The sequence below is a fragment of the Phyllobates terribilis genome, unplaced genomic scaffold (genome assembly GCF_046119375.1).
Source record: "Phyllobates terribilis strain yellow unplaced genomic scaffold, ASM4611937v1 Scaffold_3__8_contigs__length_932513732, whole genome shotgun sequence".
Classification (NCBI taxonomy): domain Eukaryota; kingdom Metazoa; phylum Chordata; class Amphibia; order Anura; family Dendrobatidae; genus Phyllobates; species Phyllobates terribilis.
Genome location: NW_027362763.1, coordinates 511,677,769 through 511,700,474, shown reverse-complemented (window position 1 = coordinate 511,700,474; position 22,706 = coordinate 511,677,769). Strand labels below are relative to the sequence as shown.

The 22,706-nt window shown below is 38.5% G+C and overlaps 1 protein-coding gene across 1 annotated transcript in view; it reads left to right on the top strand.

The window, feature by feature from the left end:
• The window catches only part of THEMIS (thymocyte selection associated), a 90,936-nt gene extending 79,020 nt beyond the window's left edge, over positions 1-11,916 (top strand). Inside the window, exon 6 of the mRNA XM_073673206.1 lies at positions 10,066-11,916. Coding sequence (XP_073529307.1) covers positions 10,066-10,088 — 23 coding nt within the window. The 3' untranslated portion in view covers positions 10,089-11,916. The remainder of the gene's footprint in view (positions 1-10,065) is intronic.
• The last annotated feature ends 10,790 nt before the right edge of the window (positions 11,917-22,706 follow it).

The following is a 22,706-nucleotide window of genomic DNA, read 5'->3' as shown; positions in this document are numbered from 1 at the left end:
AAAATGTTAACTCTGACTCATATTGCTATTATGTATCTAATTCATATATTACAACCCCCAATTCTAAAAAGTTGGAATGTTTTGTAAAATGTAAAGTAAACAAGACTGCAATGATCTGGCAATCAATTATAGTCATATTTTTATCAGAACATAGAACACATTGCATAGGTTGAAAAGCATTTTTCCATTTCAATTGAAAATATGAAAATATTTACTAATTTAGGAATTGTTGGCAGAGGGGGCGTACATAAAATTTATGAGATCCCATAGCAAAGATTTTAATACCCCCTCCCCACACACATATACACCTCTAAAAAAATTGGCGTAGTATATCTCCCAACTTTTATAAAAAAAAGTACGTACACAGAAATTATGCCCCTATTGAAGCTCCTTTATGTTCTCACCTGCAAAATCCCTTTCATGGCCGTTATAGGGTTTGATGCTTTCAAAAATGCAGCTACCCACACACAAACAGTATAATTCGGCCTCACTTGTCAGTATAATAACCTTCACTCAGTATGATACACTCACATCCATCACTCAGTATGATACCCCAGCACAGTATCATTGCACCAGTAGCCTGTCATAGTATGATAGCCCCTCAGTAAAATGCTCCCACAGCCCTTCAGTATGATGTTCCCAAAGCCCCCACTCAGTGTGATCACTCCCCTCAGTATGATTACCCTCACCCGCCCTACACAGTATCATGGTTCCCACTCCCCTCTAAACAGTATGATTGCCTCTTATTATGATGTCCCCCCAGTTCCTTACTCCACATGATGACACCCAATGTTAGCATCCCACTCAGTAAGATGTCCCCACAGCATCCCACTCAGTATAATGTCCCTCAAAGCACCTCACTTAGTATAATGTCCCCACGGCCCATACCCAATAAGTATGATGTTTCACACTGCCCTTCACTCAGTATGATGTCTCGACAGCCCATGCCGCACTTAGTATGAGGGTCCCCACAGCCCCAACTCAGCATGATGTTCCACACTCACCATGATGTCCCCAACAACCCATCCCCACTCAGTATGATGTCCCTACAGCCCATGCCGCATTTAGTATGAGGATCCTCATAACCCCAACTCAGCATGATGTCCACCACTCACCGGGAAGTCTCCCACAACGCATCCCCACTCAGTATGATGTCCCCAAAGTCCACCCCTGCACTCAATATGATGACCACACAGCCCACCCCCCACTCAGTATGACATCCCTACAGCCCATGCCGCACTTAGTATGAGGGTCCCCAGAGCCCCAACTCAGCATGATGTTCCACACTCACCATGATGTCCCAATCAACCCATCCCCACTCAGTATGATGTCCCTACAGCCCATGTCGCACTTAGTATGAGGGTCCCTACAGCCCCAACTCAGCATGATGTTCCACACTCACCATTATGTCCCCAACATCCCATCCCCACTCAGTATGATGTCCCTACAGCCCATGCCGCACTTGGTATGAGGGTCCTCATAACCCCAACTCAGCATGATGCACAACACTCACCGTGAAGTCCCCCACAACCCATCCTCATGCAGTATGATGTCCCCAAAGTCCACCCCTCCACCCAATATGATGACCACACAGCCCACCCCCCACTCAGTATGACGTCCCCCACTTCCTCTCACTCAATATGATGTCACCAAAGTACACCCTTACTCAGAATGAGTGTCTCCACAGCTACCTGCATTTAAAAGAAAAATAAAAGCGCTACTAACTTCACCCCATTCCCCAGTGACTTCATTGTGCATGCAGTGCATGGAGTTTCAGACTCACAAGCACATGGTGAATGGTGGATCACTCTATTCAATGATATGCAGATGCCTCTAAAATCAAAGGGGTGAGTGTGAGTGTTAGGAGCCGAGAGGCGGGGGCCATGCCCTGGCTTACAGGCCCCATAATGATTGTGTGGTCTGCTGCTATGGTCAGTACGCACCTGGTGGGCAGCAACAAATCACAAAAAAGTTAGGACAGGACCTTGTGTACCATTGTGGAGCATCCTCTCTTCTTTTTACAACAGTTTGTAAATGTATGGAATGTGAGAAAAACATTTCTGTTTTTGGAGAGTAATGTTGTCCCTTTCTTGTCTAATGTAGGATTCAAGCTGCTCAACAGTCCTGGGTCTTCTTAGCCAGATTTTTTGTCTCATAATGAGCCAATGACCACAGAATAGTTTTCCATTTTGTCTCAGTCCATTTTAAATGAGCTTTGGTCTTAAGAAGATGGCAGCATTTCTGGATTGTGTTGATATATGGATTTTTTGCATGATAGAGCTTTATCTGGCATTTGCTTGCGAACTGTGTTTACAGACAATAATTTCTGGAAACATTTCTGAGTCAATGCAGTGATTTGCCTGACTGAATAATGCCTGTTTTTAATGCAAATCATCAGCATCCAATATTGACCACTGTCTGTGTCCACATGGATTTCTCCAGAATCCCTGAATCTTTGGATATTTTTATGTACTGCAGATGGTGAAATATTCAAAATATTTGCAATTTTATTTGAGGAACATTTTTTGGCAATTGTTCAGCTATTTTAGATGCAGGTGTTCACAAACTGGTGAACCTCTGACCATCTTTGCTTTTGAAAGACTCTGCCTCTCTAACAGCCTCTTTTTATACACAGTCAGGTGACTTAGTTGAAAATTGACCCTCCATCTGTTTTTCATTAATACCACTTACTTTTCCAGCCTTTAGTTAACTTGTTAACCCTATCCCAATTTTTTTTTGATATGTGTTGCTGCAAACAATTTCTAAATGAGTTACTTTAATTCAAATGAAAAATCCCTAACTTATCCCTTCTGATTTATGTTCTATGTTTGTTGTGAATAAACCATGCTAAATACGATTTCCACATGGATGCATCCTTGTATTCTTTGTATTTTACACGGCGTCACAACTTTTTTGGAATTTAGGTTGTATCAAAATTATAGTGATATGAAAAAGTCATATGCATATCAAAAGTCATAGTCATGAAAATCCAATTAGAATTTTATAAGATCTACCGTGTTGCCTAAAATAAAAATGACATTATATGCCTAGAATTGTAGTTGGCTTCAGAACTCAATTGTTACATAACAAAATATACAGTGGGGAAAATAAGTATTTGATACACCGACGATTTTGCAAGTTTTCCCACCTACAAAGAATGGAGAGGTCTGTAATTTTTAGGTAGACTTCAACTGTGAGAATCTAAAAATAAAAAAACAGAAAATCACATTGTATGATTTTTAAATATTTAAATTGCATTTTATTGCATGAAATAAGTATTTGATCACCTACCAACCATCAAGAATTGTGACTCTCACAAACCTGTTAGTTTTCCTTTAAGAAGCCCTCATACTCTGCACTTATTACCTGTATTAATTGCACCTGTTTGAACTTGTTACCTGTATAAAAGACACCTGTTCACTCAATGAATCACACTCCAACCTCTCCACCATGGCCTAGACCAAAGAGCTGTCTAAGGAATCCAGGGACAAAATTGTAGACCTGCACAAGGCTGGGATGGGCTACAGGACAATAGGCAAGCAGCTTGGTGAAAAGGCAACAACTGTTGGTGCAATTATTAGAAAATGGAAAAAAAACCAAATGACTTTCAATCTTCCTCGGTCTGGGGCTCCATGCAAGATATCGCCTTGTGGGATAAGAATGATTCTGAGAAAGGTCAGGAATCAGCCCAGAACTGCAAGGGAGGACATGGATTAAAATCCTGCAGGGCTGGCAAGGTCCTCATGCTGACGCCAGCACATGTCCAAGCCCATTTGCGTTTACCAATGACCATCTGGATGATCCAAAGGAGGCATGGGAGAAAGTCATGTGGTCAGATGAGACCAAAATAGAACTTTTTGGTATCAACTTCAATCTCTGTGTTTGGAGGAAGTAGAAGGATGAGTACAACCCCAAGAACACCATGTCAACCGTGAAGCATGGTGGGGGAAGCATCATTCTTTGGGGGTGCTTTTCTGCATCTATCTATATATCTATCTATCTATCTATCTATCTATCTATACATATCTATCTATCTATCTATTACCTATCTATCTATTTATCTATCTATCTGTGTATCATTCTTTCTTACTTTCATTTCAACTGGATTGCTGTCAAGGAGGCCTTGCACCCACGTTCTCTTTTTTATTGTTCTGTTCCATTATTCTATCTATCTATCTATCTATCTATCTATCTATCTATCTATCTATCTATCTATCTATCTAGAAAAACAGAGTAATGAACAGCACCAGCAAAAAGTTTCGGTGCAAAGCTCCTCAGGAACCTACCAATCAGCAATAAATCCAAAGAATATGGAAGCAGCACTCAAAATAGGTGAAAAAGGGTGATTTTAATGGCCCATATGGCGATGTTTCGGTCCACAATGGAGATCTTTCTCAAGCCCTATGAGAAAAGTCTTGAGAAAGGTCTCCATTGTGGACCCAAACATCGTCGTATGAGCCATTAAAATCACCTTTTTCACCTATTTTGAGTGCTGCTTCCATATTCTTTAGATATCTATCTATGTAAATGGAAAAATAAAGGTGCAGCACTAGCAATATAGCAAAAAGTTACAGGTGGGTGCAACGCCTCACAGGCAATACCAAACCTTGAGATAAGTCCAAGAAAAAATAGAGACAGCACTCCAAGGGTTCTAATTCAATGTGCTTTTATTGACCCATCATGTGAAAGTGGCAACGTTTCGTCCCTAGTGAGGAACTTATTCAAGCCAGTCTATCTATCAATCTATATATCTATTGCTCTATCTATCTATCTATCTATCTATCTATCTATCTATCTATCTATCTATCTATCTATCTATCTATCTATCTATCTATCTATCATCACTTTATTTTAACCTATATTTCTACTTTTGTATTATATATCTTTGTATTTATCTACCTACACATAATTTATTTCTTAGAGTTGAGCATGACATTGCAAGAGATGTCAAGGATACAGGCCGCAATAGTGAAAACTGTGCATGTCTGGCTGTCAGTGGAATTTATTATAACATTGCCACTTCATTGTGCATTTGTCAGTTGCTTACTGTTGTAGAGTTGTTATTTGGCATCTGCATTTCATTACAGTTCATTCTTAGTCTTGAGGAAACTTGATGTCAGGTTAATTACTGAAGATGAATTATTTTTTTAGTTCCATTCGATTTTATAACATTTTTGATGCTAGAGAAATATACATAAGAGCCCATATTATAACAGAATTTATATTGACTCTAACACCTGGGGAAATGTGAAAAAGCAAAATTAGGTTAAAAGGCTGGAGCAGCAAGAAGCTGGTTTGTGGTTTATACCAAGACATACTTTGTCAATACTTTAGAAATGAATACATACCTTGACATTTTCTGAAAATAAAAAACTCCCAGCAAGACAGCATCAAAGTGTCCCCCCTTCTACCAAAGACACAAAGCGGCAGCATTTATATGTTTTTTTTTTATTTTTTGTAAACATTTCTATTGACTCCGGATTTGATTTGTATTTCTATTCTAAAATAAAGTCAAAGTTGTCTTGAATATATTAGCATTGCAAGGAGTAGAAGAGGAACGTAAATTGAATGATTTCTGAAAAATATAGATATATATATTGTTTCTTTATATGGAAGTAATATGAGCTGAAAAATAGAATTGCTAATAATCTTGGACTCTAAATGTATTATTTTATCTAAATGGCCACCATGTAATACAACATTTTCTCAGCTGCAAACACGCCAAGAGAAATAATCACTAGAATGCAATTTCACACAGAAAAATGAGTTGTTTGTTAGTGATTTGGGAGAACTATTGGGCGTTTGTGCATCACGGTGCCTCAGTGCTGGGGTCCTGGGTTCATATCCCACCAAGGACAACATCTGCAAGGAGTTTGTATGTTCTCCCCATGTTTACGTGGGTTTCCTCCGGGTTCTCCGGTTTCCTCCCACAGTCCAAAGACATACTGATAGGGAATATACGGATTGTGAGCCCCAATGGGGACAGTGATAATAATGTCTGTAAAGCGCTGTGGAATTAATGGTGCTATATAAGTGAGCAAAATAAATAAATTAAATAAACTATTGGCTATTACTCAACACATTTTTATGATTTGCTTTCCACCAATTTCTCATTGTGATGGTTGTTGTGTTACCTAAACTTTTTTCTCACTTATTGACTTATTACTTTTAATACCCTAAGGTATCAGTTTTCGCACAACTGACAGACCCCATACATCATTGAGTTCCTAGTATAAAGCTACTAGAGCACACATTTTGCAGCTTTTAGAAATACCTAGGGTCTTTTGCACCCAAATGAGCAAAATCGGTTTTCATTTAAGTTACACTGAATGCATTACAGGACCGCAGCAGTGGAAGCAAACTTTACTATAGCTGTGAACACTTGGGACAAATTTGTAAAAACTAGAAAATGTTGCCCATAGAAATGAAATAGACTAAAGATCATTTTCAAAGTTTCAAAGTTTATAACTTCTTCAACAGGACAAATCACCAAGATCGTGGTTTGTCCTGATGAAGAAGTTGTAAACTTCGAAACACGTTGACTAATAAACCGCCTATACTTGGAACTTGTATCATCTAATTCTTCACGGCAGTGCAGCTTAACCCATGTGTGTCCATTTTATGTCTCAATCTCCATGTGGGTCTGCAGCAGCCTCAAGCCCTATCATTGGTTGTGTGCACACAACCATAGCAGGTGAGCACCATCATGCATATCCTCTAATACTTTATACCCACATAAGGTCTTATTTGCACTTTTTTCCTCTACAGTTTTCTTCTCATTTATAAACCAAGTAAACATTACTGATTTACAGATGTGTCCTTTCATACCTTTTTGCTTGTCTAACCATACCCGAAATGTGTGGTGCGCAATTACCAACTAAAGATAAAACCCTTGATCTTGTGATATTCTGTCACAAGATGTCGATGCTATATGTGCATGTGTAGCTACGAGTGTTAGTGATTTGAATTGTAAATTGTTTTGTGATCATGTTGTCATATTGTATTGAATTAGTTTTTTAGAGAAATTGGAATTTTTAATCAAATTTAAGGGAAGCGAAGGGCAGACACATCTGCACTCCCCTGGCTATGATCATAAATTGTGCTGCACCTACTAATATCAGGAGGAAAGTTCAGTTACCATGTAGAGATATCGGATACCTCCTGAGTTACATGCACACCATGAAATGTTCTAACGTTAAAAAAACTGAAAGCAATCATCTGCCAAAAGTGCTTTCATATTTGTTTCCACTTTCATAAATGTAATCTACTGGTGATATCCTACATTTATTGATGTATACCTTCATATTTTTTGCTTTGGTACTTTTGAAATGTTTTTCTTAATGGTTTATAATATTTTCTACAATCCCATAATTAATTCAAATGTTTTATTTTCCTTACAATGAACTTTTCATTCTTGAAATGATCAATTTTCAAGGCTTGATTAGAAGCAGGGTCTGAAAAGTGCAGACCTTGGACTTTACTGTTAAGAATAATTTGTGATTGCGCAAATAAAAACACATCAAATTAATTAATGTGAATCTGATTAAATTCCTGTCTGCACAAGATAATTCAGTGCTACCTAAGAATAGATGGAATTTGTTAATTAGTACTAAAACTTTGCACAGAGCTGAAATGCTCTTCACATTTACGATGCAACTCATAACATCCTAAGTCGTAAGATGCATGCACTTAATAAACAAATCGGATTATCACAGTAACACCAATTACCACATAGGTTTATGCATGGGAAATAAATATCCCTGGGGAAATTACAGGTGATGTGATTGATTTGCGTATTGTAGCATAATATAAGGCAGATATTTATCTTGGGAATGAAGTACGACTTACCATCTCAGATCTTCTGTAAAGTAAAACCACTTTAAATATAATAGATATAGAAATCATGGGACCCCATAGCAGAAGTCCTAATTAGGCCCCCCCCAAAAAAAAATATTCGGTGGATTCACAGAAGAGCAATCTCACAATTTTTCAGGCCTTACACAGTAATTGTGCTCCTATTGATGCCTCTTAGTGTTCCCAAGCAAGATACCCCTTTTGGCCCCCATAAAGTATGATGCCAACAAAAGTGTCCTCCAACATACAGTATGATACCCCCACAGAGAATTCATGCACAGTATCCTCCACACACACAGTGTGATGACCTTACAGTACACCTCTCCAGCAAAAGTATGATATCCCCACAGTGACACTGACACGGTATAATATCCCCCACAGTCCCCATACAGTATGATGGCCCCCACACAGCCTTATAGTATAATAGCCCTCCAAACAGTAAAATGGCCTTCCATACAATATAATGCCCCCCACCACCCATTCACAAAGCATCATGGCCACACACAACCCTCCACTCAGTTTAATGGCTCACACATAGCATAATGGCCCCCTCTAATCCTCCAAATAGTATAATTCTAGCACCACATGGCCCTCCAAACAGTATAATGCCCCCCACGTAGCCCTCCAAACAATATAATGGCCCCCACGTAGTCCTCCAAATAGTATAATGGACCCCACATAGCCCTCCAAATAATATAATGGCTCCCACATAGTCCTACAAATAGTATAATGGCCCCCACATAATCCTCCACATAGTATAATGGTTCCTTCCCACATAGCCCTCCAAATAGTATAATGGCTCCCATATAGCCATCCAAATAGTATAATGCCACCAAAAAGCCCCCTATAAATAGTATAATGACTCCCACATAAGCTCCAAATAATGTAATGTCCCCCACAATATTCTCTATGGAGAGCCTATTATCCTCTATGGAGAGGGGGGAGGGGAGAAGGAGTGAGCAGCAGGGAAGGGAACAGACAGAAAAGCATGGTGCAAAGCTGTGTAACAAGTGTTTTACCTCACATCAAAGCTTGATTCAGATCCACACAGCTCAGCTCTGCTGTATAATGTCCTCAATGTTGCTGCAGCTTGTCTCTGTCAGCTACAAAGTGAATGAACAGCAGACACCCCCCTCTCTGTGCTCTGCTGTCTATGGGAGAGATGACTGTAGCTTATTTCTTCCCCCCCAGCTACCAGTGGATTACAAGTTACAGGTTGTAGCTGCAAAAGGAAAACCTGATGAGAATGCAGGATATAAGTCACATAAATGCCCGAAATGGTGATATTCCTCAGGACTCCTAATTCTGAATAGTTACTTCAAAGCATAGTTAGCCTTTAAAGGGAACCTCACAGGTGATACATATGCCCGATCCACGAGTAGCATGTATTATACACTAGCTTTATGGTTTCAGCCATATATGTTTTACCTCCACTTTTATTATACGCATTATCTTTAGATGTAAATAATAAAGTGTATTGCTCTATGATTTTTATTTGACGTGAGTCCTTTTTTAATACGTGCTATATTCAAATTCTAGGTTACACATTTGGCTGCTGGTATTACACTGGCTTGTTAATGCTATATAGGTGTGTTCAAATCATCATAGCACACAAAAAGCTGTTAAGCTCCCTCTAGTGGTGCCTGGAGGCATCAAATATATATATATATATATATATATATATATATATATAACATAAATATGCATTATAAAAGCCAATTTCCAATCACTCTAATGGTATATTAAATAATTGATCAGCACAGAATTTTTTACCTATTTTGACTAAAGAGAAAACAAACTATTGTTTAATGGTGAATTTGCTGTGCATATTTTACATTTAGGTTGAAATACTGATTGAAAAACAAGCCATTCTTGACAAAAAGGTCCCACGCACCAAGCATTACTATATTAAATCATTGTTGTGAGCGCTTTACTTCCTTTGTATAATCTTGTAATTACACACAGACGTCAATCTTTTAGATCTAATGGTGCATAGGCTTTATACGTGGCTATGTCCATGTGTTACTATTACTTTAGAATCCTCCATGACAAGTCAATACACAGATTAAAAAAGGGATTTTCTGAATAGATGTCTTAGTAAATTGAAAGTGATTAGCCCACAATTTCCATGTATCCGTCTTGTCTGCTTGTCATCACCAATAATTGCACAAGGAAACTTTATCCGTTTTCTATTTATCATTTCTCTTTCAGATAAAGTTTCAGAGCAACATTGAGAGAACTTTCTGAAGGAAAGCAGACATTGCAACTGGATCTTTGCCAGCGGAGAGGCACTGAAAATATATTATCACCTTGATAGAGCTATAGGTTGTGCCATCTGTACATATATATAATGTATGTCTCTTCACATCTGCCATTAATAAATTACTTATAGTATTAAATATTGATACATAATGATGTACCCATTGGCAGCAACGGTCGTTTAATAAGCAATGTATTTTATAGTAATGCTGTTAATTGAACTGTTAGAGGCTATTAATATTTCAATCTGAAACTTAAAAATGGACTTTCAATACTAAATGGGAAGTTAGAGCAAAAGTCAAAGTTCATATTATTTGTCACTCTTGAACAAGCTTCCGCACAAATGTTAAAATCTAAATAAAGTAGTTGGAAAAAAAGACAAAAAACAAAAATATAACTGACTTTCCCCAAATATTTTTATTATGATATGGTAAATTTCTTTAAGGGTATGTGCACACAACATCTTTTTCAGGCAGATTCCACCGCAGAAATCGCCTGAAAAAACTTTTAGAAAACGCTCAAAAGAATGAACATATGAATTTCTATGTAAGGCTAGGGTCACACAAATGTATTTTCTCCTATCCAAGAGAATTGGGCTGATTATGCTAATCACACTCTGATCAAACTCTGCTTACAGTTTGATCAGAGTATGATCATAGTGTGCTCCGATTTTCTCAGATGAGAAGATGGAAAAAAAACATTTCTCCATCTCCTCCCTTCTGTTAGTCATCTGAGTGCAGTCCGATTTTTTTCACATTGACTTGCTTGGTCGTATGCGATCTGAACATGCTGCAATTTTTCCCTCGGATCGGTTTGGTCCTAGGAAACAAAATTGAACATGTGGACTCATAGAATAACATTGGGCCAAGTGCAATCCAAAAATACGGTAGTCTGCATGAGCCCTGACAAAGACTTGCTGTGCATATGTTCACGCTTTTGAATGTCTTTCAACCGCTTCAGGTTTCTAAAAAATGCAAAGCACTTAAAAGAAGTGACCTTACGAATTCTTCTGGAGTTTTCTGCTCCAGAGACACTCTGTGCTTTACAATACAAATCAATTGCAAAACTCAAAAGATACCCCAAAAACGCCTGGATGTTTTATAGAGCGTTCTGCCATAGTTTTTCTTTAAAAACAATGCTAGCGGTTTCTTTATTATTCAATGGAGAGAAAACAAACAAGCCAAAGATTATAATAAAAAAGACTCCACAAACACAATTGGAAAACCCTCCAAAAACAAATGCCGCCGGCAAAAACCATTGAAAAAAAGCTCAGGAAGTGACCGACAAAAACAGCATAAAAAGATGCTTCACGAAAAAAAAATGCCAGTTTCCTGAAACATCTTCTGCTTGAAAAACTTGGTGGGTTTGAGTTTAAAGGATTTTGTGTGCACATAGCTCTAAGGCTGTGTGCCCACTATGTGTTTTTTAAGCGTTTCCGCAGCGACAATTCCGCTGCAGAAATGCTTAAAAAATGCTTGGTAGAAAGCCTGCCATGGTCCCCAATGATAATCCGCATGTGCTGTGCACATGCTGCGGAAATTTCCGCTGCGGATTATCATTGCGGAAAAATCCACAGCACTACCAATTACCTTGCGTAATCGCTGCGTTTTCGCCACCATTGACTTGCATTGAATCACATAATATCTGCATGACTACATGTGCACATGCGGATATTAAACGATTCAATGTGCGGATGGTACCCGGGTTTGGAGAAGAGGAGACTCTCATCCAGACCCGAGTACCATAGTACCTGTAAAAAAAATAATTAAAATAAAAAATATACATTATACTTACCATCTAATGGCCCCCAGTCTCCTCAGTGATCCGTCCTGGCTTCCCGGCAGCTCGCGATGGTCTAAAAGGACCTGCCATGACGTCATTTAGTCATGTGACAGGTAACGCGACCGCCGACGTCAGCGGTCGCTTTAGCCGTCACATGACTAAATGACGTCATGGCTGATCCTTTTACACAACCGCGGGACACTGGGGAGACCGGACGTATCGGATAAGGACACTGGGGGCCATCAGAAGGTAAGTATAATATTTATTTTTTATTTTTTACCATTCTTTTACGGTCACACTATATAAATCCATGCCGGTTTCATGGATTTATATAGTGTGACCAAGTTGTCAAGCGCTTTCCAAGTGATGCTAAAATCGCTTGGAAAGCGCTTGACAACCCGCATGCGAAATCGCATGTGCAAAACACTTTAATTACGCTTGTCCCTGGCAGGAAAAACCCATGTACAATCCGCATGTACAATCCGCATGTACAATCCGCATGTACAATCCGCATGCGTTTTTTTCTGCCAGGGAGATGCAGAAACACTCAGGAAAAATCCGGAGCATTTCTGCATCGTGGGCACATAGCCTTAAAGAGTATTGCATTGATATGTTCAATCCAATCTAAAATGTTATGGATGACTGTAGTGAATTGTTAGAAAAAAATTATTATGTAAAGTGTATACAATTATAAATATACAATTTCAATATAAGGTGCAAATTATCTAGAAAACCGCTTTTACTGTCCTCTTTGCTTATCTCGTAGGCATTCATTCAGGTCTATATATACAACTTAAAAATACTTACAAGAATTCAGTAACCAGTAGTGAAAAGGCATAGCGTTTGAGCAGTTGAAGCAGCAGAGATAACTTATACAATGCACTCACAGGATTTCATTTTTGATTTCTTGCTTTTTTGCTTTTTTTAACTTCAGTAAATGTTATAGCTTCCACGCCTCTTCCCACGCACCATGGCGTTCCTTGCTACACATTGTACATTGTTCCAGTATACGGGACTATGTGACAGTTACCTGGACAGCGTGGGGGCTGTGATCATCACTGTATGGAAAGTTTGTGAAGGTGCTGTAGCACTAGTGCTGAGCCCCTTTTATTTTTGGGTCTGCCACTGATTAGTAAGTGATGATATAACGTTACATTATTTTATATACAACACTTACCTTTAAAGGTTTTTCTCTAATCTTGTTTTTTTCAGGAATACACCATTCCCCTGCTTCCTGCTTGCCAGGTGGTGGGGTACTCCTAAAGTTTTGCAAATTCAGAATAGCAGCATGGTTGCGCCATTGGTCCAAACTGAGCATTCTCTCATACTGCTAGCCGAGGCAACCTTACCTCTGTAGCATCAAAGGTGGGCAGGAACACTGAAGCGACCATATCCAGCTTCAGAAAAGTTCTTGCAGGCGCTAAAGCATACTGAAAACCGTGCACAGTCCTTGCCAAGGCAACCGACCACTCTGGGACTGTAAAGTGGCCGGTAACCTAGGCAACTAGCTGTACACAATAGAATTAAAGATTCCTGCATTCTTGAGAATGGAGAGGATTTTTAATAAGAAGTAAATTATAAAGTTGATAGCTTTTACAAGCACTTTGAAATTTTACCCACAAGTGAAGATGAGACGCCTTTAACTCTTTACTTCTTTTTACATTTTTTATGTGTATGCACTTAGACATGCCTGAGACATAATATTGTATCGTTCTATTTGTTGTCCCTGTATTTATAATTAAAAATATCCCAAATAAAAAAAATATAGATATGTACTTTTCTGACTTTTTTTCTACTTCATGGGTAAGATCTATAGTGCATATTCAATGTGTATTGCTTTAATTTATAACACATAATTTTATACTTAGTTTTAAATGCCACTTTGTAGGGCATTTTTATTATAGTTACTGCAAAGTTTATGTACAAGAAAACATGACAGAAGGAATGAACTGCAAAATACTTTAACACAAAGTTTGCAAAAATAAAAATCAATAAAAATAAAAGTATATTAAGATTAAATTATTACTATTATAATGGATCTGTCCCCAGTTTTCAAGATACAAACTGTATATATTATTAAGTCTTAGACCTGATGAGGCTGGTGTATTTGCTTTGAAAATCCATGTCAGAATGGCGGCATATTCCTGATATTAAGATTGAAATAAATCAAGCGTATATAATCTTCCACTATCTGGCCTGACCGATTGCTGCAGCTTGTACTGAGTAGTCTGAGAGCTCAGCAGCAGGAGGACACTGATAAGCTGTAAATAAGGCTAGGTGGGTGGAAATTAAATAAAAGTTTATAAAGGACTATACAGCCATTCTGACATGATTTATCATAGTAATCCAGCAGTCAGGACAAAGAGATTTGTGTAAAGAAGCATAAAGTTATCCAATGTAATCTTTGCTTTTTTTAGTTGTGTATAGGAATTTCTAGAGTTTATTAGATGGGCCAGATCATGTTCAACTTTATTATTATTAATATTAGAGCATGAAAAGCAATATTAGGTTTCCTTCTCTCTGATTTGTTTCTGACATTTACCATTCAAATAATTGAATATACTATTAATTAAATGGGGACTTTGAGGAAGCGTGTATTCATGCGAAATGGCAATGGTCATTGGAAGTGCTGTCTGTCTACTGCAATTTACATGTAATTTAGAATAAAGAGCGTGTTATTAAGGATAAGTTCTACAAGTTTTGTTATTTGGATACTGTATTCATTTCTTTATATTCAGACAATGATAATGTTGTCTTATGGAAGAATTATAGAATTCTAAGAAAGCATGGCAATAAATAAAGATACAGACTAGCACCACAGGATAGGTGGGGCATTTACTTTTTCTAGAATTTCTAATAGTGAAGAAAAGGCAGAACATAAATGCAGTAAAGTATATGGAACAACTGTTCCAGAGAATTTCAGTTTGGGAGTTGATCTCTCCCAGGCAACAGAAGGGAGAAGGGATAAGTCCATGCAATGAGAAAACTATAATGCTATTCTGGAGAGGACATCACAGATAGATGTAAGGTTAGATATTGCTTGCATTGCCTCTGGGCTTTCACTATATGAATAAAACTAAGCAAAAGCAACTTTCTCTTTTTACACCCAAATCTGACCATTAACTAGTGGTTAATGGACTGCAGACCTTCAATGTTTCATTTTACCTTTGTAAAAATACTGCCATTACCTAAAGTCAAAAATGTACTATTCTCATTAAAATCAGTTATGATAGTCAGAATATTTATTTTTAATCAGATTATTGTTATTAAAAAAATTTAATTAATTTTTTATTAAATCGGTTTTTGACTTTTGTCCATGGCATACACAATACAAAATAAATAAGTCTAATTGGTTCCCGACCAACAATGAAAATGTTCCTGCTCTGCGTCATACATTTTCGTCAGGATGATTGCATAATTGCTGTAAGAGCACCCACGAGATCAGCAGCAACAGCAGGAGTGGCTCTGAATTACTGATCCCTGCTTCTGTCTCAACTGCCGGGGTTTGTGCTAGTGCCGATCCTGGCAGTTTAACCCTCTACATAACACAGTTAATAGTAACTGCATCATCTAGATGATTTGACAGAAGGAGAGGGCTGCTTCTGTCACCCATTGAATGCTGATGCCTTGTTATGGCAGCTAAGGACCTAACAATGGCCCCCATGGCTATCTAACTACTCTGAGATCTTGCCTAAGGTTGTCACAGGTTTACCACGAGAGAGAGGAGCCAGAAGACCACGCTGTCTGATTTCAACTACTTTTTCATTAAACAGAAGCACTTCACCATCATATTAAACAGTGCAGTTTTTTTCTAGCAGTGCTGGGGTTCATCTGTTCAGTTGAGTGCTCCTGGAAGCTTACCTGCCTCAAGGTTCTCAGCTGTTCACTGTTGGCCACTTCCCTCTCCTATATATAATGGATTCTAGCAAGCAGGCATTGCCAGAGTTAGCTTCATTGCTGCATGATTTAGGAGTTGGTGGAGTGTTGTTGTTTGAGGAGGCGTTTGTTGGATTTATCTAAGACTGTTGCTTGGATTTGGATGTGTGCAAATCCTCTCCTTCTCCTACTTTTGTTTTTCCCATCCTTCACTCCCTCTGTTGTTTGTGTGTGCATATTTGGTTTGGCATGATTGATATTTTCCTCTATCTCTGTTTGTATTACCTTGTTAGTCTGATTGGTGTATTGCTATACACTACTACTCCCCTCTTCCCTGAGTGGGGAGAGGGAACAAATTGAGGGCAGATGTAGGAGCTCAATACGGTACATGACCCCGGCGTCTTCACCTTTAGAAGCAATCTGGGGAACAGGGATAGCTAGGGCACCCCTAGCATTAGGGACGGGGAAGGAGCCCCTGGCCCTGGGATACCTGACAACAGAGTCATGACAAAGGTATTTTCTAGCCTGTCATCATTTTGCTGACAGGCATAATACACTATAAAGCTACATTCAGTATTATAAGTTCAGTGTTTGGTAGTTCACATCAGTATTTGTGAGCAAAAACCAGAAGAACAATCAGAGAAAAAATGAGTTTTTGGTGTTGCAGATTTTCTGTCGCATTTCTTCACCCATTAAGTGAAGAAAGTTACTTGGATTTTTTCAAAAACACGCGCCATCAAAAACTCATCATGGGAAAATAGCCTAATGGAACACGTGCACCACTTTTGCATTTTTGACCCACTCCTGGTTTTGGCTTACAAATGCTTATGGGAAATACTGACCAAATACTCAACGTGTGAATGTAGCCTAATACTGAGGTATTGCAGTGTGTTTTATGAGTGATCTACCTCACTGAAGTTGAAGTCTCCTAAAATGTTTACAAATATATTACAATAATAAAGTAGAAAAAAAATGTGAAAATCTAAAAATTTAGAAATATGTGCATGTCATTGATATCGCTGCATCTGTAACGTTTCAAACTATTTGATACACATGTTACATTATTTAATTGGCATGGTAGCTAAAATTAAATTAAAAAAATACTAAAATTGGTGTTTTTAATTGTCTCACATCTCAAAAAATGAAGAAAAAGCTTTAAGCATTTTCTTTAAGTGTTTTATTGTGCAATATTGGTAAAACATAAAAAAATATAGATGTATCTCCATAATCATACTAACCCACAAAATAAAGTTAACATGTCATTTACATTGTATGGTGAAAGCCAAAATAAATCAATAAAAAGTAGTGGTAGAATTGCTGGTTTGTGTTCGTTTCCCCCTTCCAAAATGTAATAAAAAGCAATCAAAAAGACATATGAACCCCAAAATGTACCACTAAAAACTTCAATTCAATTGTCAAAAAATAAGTCCTCAGCTTTGCTGATGAAAAAGTAATACAAAATTATATCTGTCAGAAACAGTGAGATCAAAAACTATTTTACTTATGCAAAAAATTGTATTTCTTGGCAAAAGTATTAAAAGACAGAAAACTATACACATTTTAATCTCATCGTAGTCGTGTATATATATATATATATATATATATATATATATATACAGTACAGACCAAAAGTTTGGACACACCTCATTTAAAGATTTTTCTGTATTTTCTTGACTATGAAAATTGTACATTCACACTGAAGGCATCAAAACTATGAATTAACACATGTGTAATTATATACTTAACAAAAAAATTGTGAAACAACTGAAAATATGTCTTATATTCTAGGTTCTTCAAAGTAGCCACCTTTTGCTTTGATGACTGCTTTGCACACTCTTGGCATTCTCTTGATGAGCTTCAAGAGGTAGTCACTGGAAATGGTCTTCCAACAATCTTGAAGGAGTTCCAAGAGATGCTTAGCACTTGTTGGCCCTTTTGCCTTCACTCTGCGGTCCAGCTCACCCCAAACCATCTCGATTGGGTTCAGGTCTGGTGACTGTGGAGGCCAGGTCATCAGGCGTAGCACCCCATCACTCTCCTTCTTGGCCAAATAGCCCTTACACAGCCTGGAGGTGTGTTTGGGGTCATTGTCCTGTTGAAAAATAAATGATGGTCCAACTAAACGCAAACCAGATGGGATAGCATGCTGCTGCAAGATGCTGTGGTAGCCATGCTGGTTCAGTATGCCTTCAATTTTGAATAAATCCCCAACAGTGTCACCAGCAAAGCACCCCCACACCATCACACCTCCTCCTCCATGCTTCACGGTGGGAACCAGGCATGTAGAGTCCATCCGTTCACCTTTTCTGCGTCTCACAAAGATACGGTGGTTGAAACCAAAGATCTCAAATTTGGACTCATCAGACCAAAGCACAGATTTCCACTGTTCTAATGTCCATTCCTTGTGTTCTTTAGCCCAAACAAGTCTCTTCTGCCTGTTGCCTGTCCTTAGCAGTGGTTTCCTAGCAGCTATTTTACCATGAAGGCCTGCTGCACAAAGTCTCATCTTAACAGCTGTTGTAGAGATGTGTCTGCTGCTAGAACTCTGTGTGTCATTGACCTGGTCTCTAATCTGAGCTGCTGTTAACCTGCGGTTTCTGAGGCTGGTGACTCGGATAAATTTATCCTCTGAAGCAGAGGTGACTCTTCGTCTTCCTTTCCTGGGGCGGTCCTCATGTGAGCCAGTTTCTTTGTAGCGCTTGATGGTTTTTGCAACTGCACTTGGGGACACAATCAATGTTTTCCCAATTTTTCGGACTGACTGACCTTCATTTCTTAAAGTAATGATGGCCACTCGTTTTTCTTTACTTAGCTGCTTTTTTCTTGCCATAATACAAATTCTAACAGTCTATTCAGTAGGACTATCAGCTGTGTATCCACCAGACTTCTGCTCAACACAACTGATGGTCCCAACCCCATTTATAAGGCAAGAAATCCCAGTTATTAAACCTGACAGGGCACACCTGTGAAGTGAAAACCATTTCCGGTGACTACCTCTTGAAGCTCATCAAGAGAATGCCAAGAGTGTGCAAAGCAGTCATCAAAGCAAAAGGTGTCTATTTTGAAGAACCTAGAATATAAGACATATTTTCAGTTGTTTTACACTTTTTTGTTAAGTATATAATTCCACATGTGTTAATTCATAGTTTTGATGCCTTCAGTGTGAATGTACAATTTTCAAAGTCACGAAAATACAGAAAAATCTTTAAATGAGAAGGTGTGTCCAAACTTTTGGTCTGTACTGTATATATATATATATAAAATATATATATATATATATACAGTGGGGATAATAAGTATTTAATACACTGCCGATTTTGCAAGTTTTCCCACTTACAAAGAATGGAGAAGTCTGCAATTTTTATCGTAGGTACACTTCAACTGTGAGAGACAGAATCTAAAAAAAAATACAGAAAATATAATTGTATGATTTTTGCATAATTAATTTGCATTTTATTGCATGAAATAAGTATTTGATACAATAGAAAAACAGAACTTAGTATTTGGTGCAGAAATCTTTGCAATTACAGAGGTCAGGCGTTTCCTGTAGTTCTTGACCAAGTTTGCACACACTGCAGCATGGAATTTGGCCCACTCCTCCATACAGATCTTTCAGGTTTCAGGGCCGTTGCTGGGCAACATTGAGTTTCAGCTCCCTCCAAACATTTTCTATTGGGTTCAGGTCTGAAGACTGGCTAGGCCACTCCTAGACCTTGAAATGCTTCTTACGGCGCCACTCCTTAGATGCTCTGGCTGTGTCTTTGGGGTCACAACTCATCTTCAATGCTCTTACTGAGGGAAGGAGGTTGTTGGCCAAAATCTCGCGATACATGACCCCATCCATCCTCCCTTCAATATGGTGCAGTCGTCCTGTCCCTTTTGCAGAAAAGCACCCCCAAAATATGTTTCCCCATCCATGCTTCATGGCTGGAACGGTGTTCTTGAGGTTGTGCTCATCCTTCTTCTTCCCCCAAACAGGGTGGAGTTGATACCAAAATGTTCTATTTTGGTCTCATCTGACCACATGACCTTCTCCCATGCCTCCTCTGGATTATCCAGATGTTCACTGCTGAACTTCAAAAGGGCCTGGACATGTGCTGACGTGAGCAGGGGACCTTGCTTGCCCTGCAGGATTTTAATACATGACGGCATAGTGTGTTACTAACGATAATGTTTGAGACTGTGTTCCCAGCTTTCTTCAGGTCATTGACCAGATCCTCCAGTGTAGCTCTGGGCTGATTCCTGACCTTTCTCAGAGCCCCAGACCAAGCAAGATTGTGTTTTTTACATTTTCTAATAATTGCACCAACATTTGTTGCCTTCATACCAGGCTCCTTGCCTATTATCCTGTAGCCCATCCCAGTCTTGTGCAGGTCTACAATTTTGTCCCTGGTGTCCTCAGACAACTCTTTTGTTTTGGCTATGGTGGAGAGATTGGATTGTGATTGATTGAGTGTGTGGACAGGTGTCTTTTATACAGGTAGCGAGTTCAAACAGGTGCAATTAATACCGGTAATGAGTGCAGAGTAGGAGAGCTTCTTAAAGAAAAACTAACAGGTCTGTGAGAGCCAGAATTCTTGCTGGTTGGTAGGTGATCAAATACTTATTTCATGCAATATAATGCAATTTAATTATGGAAAAATCATACAATGCGAATTTCTGTTTTTTATTTTAGATTATGTCTCTCACAGACAGTTGAAATGTACCTATGATAAAAATTACAGACCTCTCCATTCTTTGTAGGTGGGAAAACTTGACAGCGTATCAAATACTTATTTTCCCCACTGTATATGTGTGTGTATATATATATACATATATACATTGGGTGAAATAAGTATTGAATACGTTGCCAATTTTGTAAGTAAATATATTTCTACAGGTGCTATTGACATAAAATTCTCACCAGATGTCGGAAACAACCTATCCAATCCAAACATGCAAATAAATCAATCTATAGATGTCCATGAATTAAGTTATGTGCAATAATGAGAAATGGCATGGGAAAAAAGTTTTGAACATGCTTACTGAAATTTATTTAATACTTTGTACAAAAGCCTTTGTTGGTGATGACAACTTCAAGACGTCTCCTATAAAATGAGTCACATGCATTGCTCAGGTGTGATTTTGGCCCGTCCTTCCTCACAAATGCTCTTCAAATCCTTAAAGTTCCATAGGCTCATTCTGTGAATACTGAGCTTTAGCTCCTTCCATAAATTCTCTATTGGATTCAGGTGAGGCTATTGGCTGAGCCATTCCAGGATCTGTATTTTCTTCCTCTGAAATCAATTAAGTTTCCTTGGCTGTATGTTTGGGATCATTGACTTGCTGAAATGTCCACCCTCATTTCATCTTCACTATCCCGGCAGATGGCAGCTGATTTTTATCAATAATGTCTTGCTACATTTGTCCATTCATCGTTCCTTCAATTACAGTGGCTTGGGAAAGTATTCACCCCCTCGGCTTTTTACCTATTTTGTTACATTACAACCTGTGTTTAAATATTTTTGTAATCCGATTTGTGTGTGATGCATCAGCATTAAATAAGTCTAAGTTGGTGAGGTGAAGTCAGAAAAATACAGGCATAAATTTAATTTATGGGATCAAATAACTAAAAATTGGCATGTGCATATGTATTCATCCCTTTTGTTACAAAGCCTCTAAAAATTTCTGGTGCAAGTAATTACCTTCCTAACTCACATGCTTACTGAAAGGAAGTCCAACTGTGTGCAATCTAAGTGTCACATGGTCTGTCAGTATATACACACCTTTTCTGAAAGGCCAGAGAGGCTGCAACAGCATTAAGCAGGAGGCACCACTAACCCAACAACACCATGAAGACCAAGAATATCTCCAAACAAGTCAGTGACAAAGTTGTTGAGAAGTACAAGACATGGGCTATAAAAAAAAATACCCCAATCTCTGATGATCCCCTGAGCACCATCAAATCCTTTATCAACTAATGGAAAAAACATGGTATTACAACAAACCTGCCAAAATAGGTGCACCCACCAAAACTCTCAGCCCGGGCAAGGAGGGCATTAATCAGAGAGGCAGCACAGATGGCAAAGGTAATCTTGAAGAAGCTGCAGAGTTCCCAAGCAGACACTGGAGTATCTGTCCATACAATCACAATAAACCGTACACTCCATAGAGGTGGCATTTATGGAAAAGTGAGCAGAAAAAAACCTTTACTTACACAAAAAATTGTAAGGCTCATTTTGAGTTTGCCAAAAGACATGTGGGAGACTCCCCAAATGTATCGAGGAAAGTGCTGTGTTCAGATGAAACTAAAATGTAACTTTTTGGTCACCAAATTAAACTTGTCTGACGCCAAACCAACACAGCTCATAACCCCAAGAACACAATCCCCACAGTGAAACGTGGTGGTAGCATCATGCTGTGGGGATGTTTTTCAGCAGCAATTACAGGGAAAATGGTCAGAGTCAAGGGGAAGATGGGTGGTGCGAAATATATGGATATTTTTGAGCAAAACTTGTTTCAGTCTGTCAGTGATTTGAGACTAGGACGGAGGGTCACCTTTCAACAAGACAATGACTCAAAGCATACTGCTAAAGCAACACTCGAGTACTTTAAGGGGAAATGTGTAAACGTTTTGGATTGACCAAGTCAAAGCCCAGATCTTAATCCAACTGAGAATCTGTTATCAGTTCACCAGAGGAAATCATCTAACTTGAAGGAGCTAGAGCAATTTTTCTTTGAGTAATGGGCAAAAATCCCAATGGCAAGATGTGGAAAGCTCAGAGAGACGTATCCAGAGTGACTTGCAGCTATAAGTGCAGCAAAAGGAGGCTCTAAAAAGTACTTTAGGGGGGTGAATAGTTATGCACACTGAAGTTTTCAGTTATTTTTTGCTATTTGTTGTTTGCTTCACAATAAAAAGAAAACCAAATGTTCATAGTTGTAGGCATGTTCTT